This window comes from Colletotrichum costaricense (genome assembly GCF_030867565.1).
Source record: "Colletotrichum costaricense strain IMI 309622 chromosome Unknown Scaffold_34.1, whole genome shotgun sequence".
Classification (NCBI taxonomy): domain Eukaryota; kingdom Fungi; phylum Ascomycota; class Sordariomycetes; order Glomerellales; family Glomerellaceae; genus Colletotrichum; species Colletotrichum costaricense.
Window position 1 is genome coordinate 211,818 of NW_026848263.1, and position 6,805 is coordinate 218,622.

The 6,805-nt window shown below is 53.3% G+C and overlaps 1 protein-coding gene across 1 annotated transcript; it reads left to right on the forward strand.

The window, feature by feature from the left end:
- Positions 1-733: 733 nt before the first annotated feature.
- Positions 734-2,363, forward strand: CCOS01_16874 (GDSL-like Lipase/Acylhydrolase; the record flags this gene model as incomplete). The annotated part of the gene is made up of 5 exons (XM_060465009.1): positions 734-939; positions 1,081-1,523; positions 1,636-1,814; positions 1,866-2,194; positions 2,318-2,363. The coding sequence occupies 5 exons, from the start codon at positions 734-736 to the stop codon at positions 2,361-2,363; spliced, it is 1,203 nt and encodes a 400-aa protein (XP_060304497.1).
- Between the last annotated feature and the right edge of the window lie 4,442 nt (positions 2,364-6,805).

Consider the following 6,805-nt stretch of genomic DNA (forward strand, 5'->3'; position numbering starts at 1 on the left):
TAGAACAAATACCCACGGAATGTGTCACTTCCTAGTCCCGGTATTCCGATACCCACAACTATCCCGACCTGACGGGCCGGAAAAGACTGTATCTTTCTCCGGATGCCGGGCCACAGCGGGCACCCCACACCGATGAATCCACATTTCATCACACCTCACTTTCACCAATCGGGCCCACGGAGCTCTTCCCTCCGTGGAATACACCTCGAGATACTCAACGTCTTTTCCCGTCGCTATCGCATATTCGGACCAACGGACAGAATATCGAAGGCTTCTTGCCACTAGACAAATTCGAATCCGAGAAGATGTCACGGGTCAAAGAGTCAGCAGTCTCGCGCCTGTACACGCTGGGCTTTGTTCAGGCTTAGGAGAGCAGTGTCTTACGAGATACGCGAGGCGCAGGCAGGGAGTTGAGGACTTCATTATACAATTTTCGGCATCTGGAATATCGGAGCGGTACACGACCCGAATAGCCGGCACGTTTTCTCCAAGCCAAAAGTGACTCTGGCTAGGGGAGCATTGTGTTTTCCGCTCGTTTCGGTCCATCTCATGCCGCTCCGGATTCTTAGTTCGTATTGTCATGAGGGGTCGGCATGGCTACCCTCAATCACGTCCGCAGGTCACAAATTGACATAAGAAGCTAGTATCTCTGTGCCCATGATGTTGCCAGACTTCTTGTTAGATCGTCTACACCGGACGTCTTTGTCAGGCGAGTGGCTGCTGATACACCATAATGATGATGATGCACTCACTCTCAACGGTACTGGCTTGTGTCTCTGCTGTCACCGCAACTATCTTAGAAAATGGCCGCCCCAGACTAACGAGCTTCACCGATACGAAGGTGGATCCGACTCTTGGCGACTTCAAGACGTACGATGCCGATGCCGATGAGATATCATACAAAGGTCGATGGGACTCTAAGCAGATATCGTGGTGGGCGTAAGTGTACCCTGGCCCCGTGGAAAAGGTTCATAAACTCAGGCTGTGTAGAGCCCCGGGCATCAAATTCGGCTTCACCGGTCAGACAATTGCAGTCACGTTCGGTAATCAGACTATCAGCAGCACTCTTGTCGCCTACAGAATCGCGGGCCTAGACTGGATGCACACAAATGTCACGGCGGGCGGCACTCACCAGTTCGTGAGCCCCAAAACTCCAGGTATCGACCTAGCTGGTCCTGTCAGTCCAGTCACTTTTGAGATGAGAGTGACAAACTGGGCTTATGGAGTCCAAATCGACAAGGTCCATGTGGATTCTGGAGAACAGCTTGTCAAGATTCCCGACTATCCTCGTCGGGTCGAATTCATCGGTGATAGCCTATCAGCAGGCATGTATAATACGTACGAGGCGCTCGCGGGATTTGCCTACGGTGTCGGCGCGGGTCTGGGAGACACTGAGTATTCCATCACGGCCTACCCGGGCATTTGCGTTGCTGACCAGGACTGTTGGGGCAATCCTCGAGGGCAATCTCACCAATGGTTCTACACATCGGACACGGGTGGACGGGCGGCCAACATATGGGGAGGTATGTGGATTCAGTCTCAAGCAGAGAATCAGGCGAAAGCAGCCTCTTCAAACCAATCACAGATCACTGCAGGATATTCTGGAAAATATTTTGTTAACTTCAGCCTGTGCAGATGAGCCAGAACCTTGGGACTTCTCCAAAAGCCCTCCTGCCGACCTAGCTGTCATCAACCTCGGCACAAACGATGCGAATGCTGCAAACAACGTCACCAAAGCCACCTACGTTGAGCATTACAAGAGACTCATTCAGGGTATCCACGGAAAGTGGCCCGAAGCTCAGGTCATAGTCATGGTACGTCCAACCTTCCAGTCAGTATCTAATTCCCACTAAATGCAACCATAGCAAATGTGGCAAGGCTTTTTCCAAGATGGCAATACGTACGGTCAAAATATCGATCTTCGGGACGAAGTATACAGCGTTTACGAGTACTTCAACTCGGAAGAGTATCTAACCAACCCCACAACTTGGGATGCTGTCACAAACACCACCGAGCAGACGGGTAAGCCGGTGTCACCTTTCGTGCATTTCTTCAACACCACAGGCATCCTCCAGCACAACGACATCGCGCCACAGTGGCATCCGACGGATGTCGGCCAGATCAAGGTCGCGAGCCACCTGATACAGTACATCACGCTGAAGCTCGGCTGGCCCCTGTATGCTACCGGACCCGAGTGAGTCTTCCATGCTTCGATCTCTCCTCTACGGATTGCACCTTCTCACGATATGCTTGCATTGCCTTCGGATCATGACGAGGAGGCAAAGTGAAATCCTGTATGCTGACCCCCCTTCGACAGGGTATACCATGAGACCCTGTACTGGAACGATCAGTCTAGCTATTAAGACGCCCCTGTGAACTGGAGGTTATACAAACGGGGACTCCAAAGATACAAAGCCATGGCACAGGCAGCCTCGGGCCATACGGCACGCCTGTCAAGAAACGCCATCTGTTGTTATAGTCTATAGTACACCTTGATATACCAGCAACTTTCCGAGTTGAAACGCCGCCACCGCAGCCAGACGAGTCGAAACGCGATGACCCGCACGTCAAAGTGATGACAGTAATTGACATCAAAAGAAGACTGAAAGCCAAGCTTTGAGCCTCAACAGATCTTTCATGCCAACAGGGGCCCTTGCCCCCGGCGACATCTTACTATATCGTCACAGAGGATGCTATTCTTGCGTCCGGACGAGCCAGCCTCCGGCCTCTGTCCCCCGCATCGGAAGAGCCCACTCGGGGGGTTGACAGGTGTCTGGCGCGGATACTGTTTGAGATGCCTCATGGGCCAGGGGCCAGCCTCACAAGGCTACCCTGAAGGTTAGGAGCATATCATGCATCTTGGCCACCACAAACCGCATGGGAAGGCGAAAAAGATGCATCGTCTGACGCCTCAAGCGTGCTTGGCTCATCCCACTTCCCTTGAAGGATCGAGGCGATGCGCATGAGGCCCGGCTGTCAGATCGTGGATAAGCTGAACAACTTGAGACCGTGGAGGACTAAGCGATGCCCAGCAACTCGCCTTTGAAGATGGGATGCCACGCGTTCAACCTGCTTGACAAGCGGTGGCGGTAAGCTTGTGTCAAGTCTGACTTAGGATACAGACGAAACTTGACGGACTGATGGCAGGTAGTTGACAAGCGAACGATGGGTCACAGGAAAGCAATGCATAATACGGCAGCAACTTCGAAGCCACATTTGACGACTCGCTTGCGATTTGACTATGACCCAGCTGCTCATCGCTCGCACTTTGCGAGAAGCCAGCCGCCCCTCCCAAGGACACACGATACTGTGAAGTGGGTAGACTTTGTTTCTCACCGCCTAAACTCCCTTGACGGCTGTCCCGGCTCGCAGCATGTATGATTTGCCGGACGCATGTCGATGTGAAAGGTCCTATGGTCATCCGGTTTAGGGTTCGGGGGATTTACGCACTCTATCGACGATCTTTCAACCAGGAGATTCTCGAAACACGTTGCCAAACTGCAAATCCCCGGTACTCAGGGTCTTCTTGCTCTCCCGCTTTCCCAATACCCTGGCTGGTTATCTCTCCCTTTACCTCACGGAAGCTTCGTTTCCGTGAAGCTCCCTGAAGCTCCCTGCATCATGATTGATGAACCCAAGCGCCTGTGCGGAGCTGTCGTCCCTGGGGAGGAGTCTTCCTGGAGCCTCGATGGACACCCTCCACTTCCCTAACCACCCCCTGGTGGAGGATATTCTCATTTTTGGTACCGCAGTATCCGTACCACACTGGGAGAACGGAACGCTCACAAAAGACGGTCTGGCAAGACCCATGCCCATTCGGAGTCAGCCATGAGCGTAATGGGATACCCCAGCTTTGCGCCAAAAGCCCGGGGACTCTCCAAGTTGGGACGAAAGAAGAGAGTCGGAGACAGACAAGGGGAGGGGAAAAGGGCCAAGCCAGACCATGAGACCAGACGGCGGCCATGCGTGCGTCACACTCGAGTCGTGAGACTTCTCAAAAGGGACGAGCCTGGCGCACCGACGCCCGGCCGTGAATGCGAGAATAGGAAAGTCATGACCGATTGGAGGCCCAACGACGAAGCGGTACGGATACGTTGCGGCATCTTCCGCCGACCTTGCGGTTCATGTCGTCTCTTCGTCGGCCGTGGTCTGCCCGACTTGCTGTCGTTCGTCCCGGCAAGGGGGGGGGGGGTGGGCGGTGGCACCCGTGGGAGCCTCCGTCATCTTATTGAACCCGTCCTCTTCTTGCTTGCTCTGGCTGTTATCGTTTTTCCCTATTGAATCTACCAGTGCCAAGTGGTGCTGTCTTTCCCTTTTTCTGCCCTCCTCACCCCCACAGACACACACTCGGCAATGTGTTAGCGTCCGGCGATCCACGAGCTAGGAGGGGGAAGACAAGCAGCCCACGCCCCAAAGTTTCGTCGATCGGTTTCGCTCCCTGGGGTGTGTGTGATGTGATGTGATGTGCGCTCTCTAGGTATTGATTGCACTCGAGTCAATATTGAACAATGGAATTGTCCTGTCTCGGGGCTATATTCTCTTTCTGGTTGAGCGAACGCCGGGAAAGAAGAAAGGAAAGCAGGCAGAGATACGGAGGAGGGGGAAACGAAACGTGAAAAAAGAGTTTACGGGTGGGTTGGGTTGGTTGACAAAGCTGTTAGTAAACCACCGACATGAGAGACACTCGGGCGACGTTGGAAGCTGAAGCGAACACTGGACGACACACGGCACATCTCCACGGGTGCTCCCAGCGCTGCTGCTTGGTGATGATGATTTTACAAGGTGACTTTTGGTCGTGATGGTGGTCATGAAGCTCACAGAGTTCGCACCGGCGTCCGCGATCCCGCTTGTCAAGATTCAGAGTGAAGGCGACGTTGCCGCAAAACCCAGCCCAGCCCAGCTTCTTCTACGCACACCACACACGCCCCCCTAGCCTACCCTATCTTACACTACCCTTCCCCTCTCAGTTCTCCCCCCAACCTCCCCAAGCCACCTGAAACGGGAGGGTTGTCACAGACGTGGACGAGGGTGTCTTTCTCTTCCCTGGGGGGAAGCAATACGTATCTGTAGAGTTCCATCGCATCTGGGCTTTTTTCTACGACCACGGTTTGGATTGGATACCAAGGCCAACTTTGAGACGTTCTTTGCAATTGGCTCTAGTCTGGTCTGGTTATCCGTACATGATAGAGCCTTGTCTGCCTCGTGGTCATTGTAGCCGCAATAGCCGTCTCTTAATGCTATCCTTCGTCAAACCTACATGTATTATCCGTACCTGCCACGTTTTTCTCGAGATCTAGCTCCACGACTTTGACGTATTTTCCTCATTCTGTAACTTGAAAGTCAGAATGCGGAGCAGACGGAGTTACAGCGTAGGGTTTTCTAAGAAACCATGCGGGATAGCTAGACTATGGCTGCCATGCCCAATTTCGGACTTCTCAAGTAACAATACTGGTAGCATTCGGGATGCGTACGTAAGGACGTTGGGCTGTCTGCGACGTTGACGATCACTAGCCCTTTGGAGTCTCGGATTCGGTATGCAGAGTCGGGCCGTGGTGGCTCTGCCGCCTTCTCTATCATTTTTTCTATTCCTATTACTAGTGACTTTCGCAAGGGAATTTCTCCAGGGACTACCAAAGACACCGTGAATCCTTCGGCAGTTGGCTAGCCTGACAGTCAAATCGGCAGCGGGCAGCAATCCGCTGCCGTCTGTCTGTAAATCTGCGAAGAGATGGGGAGGGGAAGGGCCGAGAGGGGGAAAGGAAAAGGGTCCAGGCCGTCGGCAGCTGTTCGAAATAGGTGGTTGATCATGTTGATCAAGATGATCTTTGGGATCGCCCGGGGAGTTCTCCGTAGGGAGAGCAGCACAGAAGGGAAAGGGGAGATGAGGAGCCCGACAAAGCAAACCACGATGGGTTATTCGGGATGATTGCGGATAGTTGGGATGTCTTGGTTGATCTTGTCTTTGGCCCCATTGCAGGGATAGAGATTGGATGCTCGTTCGTCCTCATCCTCCCTTTCCAGGCTCTTTCAGACGTTCTCTGTCCGTTAAGACGGTCCCATCGTTTCGCGGACGGTTGCTTCTGCGATTGTCACTTCTTACTAGCGCAGTGGCGTCGCAGCGGAAAACGTTAGGTGTCATTCCCAGGAAATGCTGCCGTCCGAGCGGCGAGCAGACGAGATGGACGTCGCAGACGGCATCTAGCAATGAGGAAAATTGGAGGAACCCACAAGTCCAAGTTTGTGTCTTCTTTTTCTCTTCGCTTGGCGAGGCTCAAACACTGACGTCTCTAGTGTTGCGCTTTTGTATAGTGTAGAACTAAGCGAGGTAACCTAAAGCGCAACTACAACAACAGCCCAGCCTGTCCTTCATCTGACTGTTTCAGCAATGTGGCTTGCTGCCGGGAAGATGGTGGACGCTAGGGAAGGGGGGAGGGAGTGTCATCGCAGCATTGAGTTGGAATTCGCAATCGCAGACTGGCTCGTCCGTCTGAACCGGTCGTCATTCCTCTTACCGCTGGGCTCAAACTGACAGGCAGCGGCCTGCCAGCGGCCCAGGACTCTCTTTCTTCAGATTTTTGGCTCAGGTCTGGGCAGCAAGGCTGTACTTCGGCGTGTTGTGTGTTAGAGTGTAAGGTTGCTCATCGATCAGATGAAAGGCTTTGAAACACAACGTGTGGCCATCATCTTTCCCCCTCTGACCTTTGCACACCGCACACCAGGGGAGTGGGAAAGAGATGAAGAAAGACGTGCGGTGTAGAATGTGGTGTGAGCGCCGCTGAAGACAAAGTTCAACGGGCCAATAGGT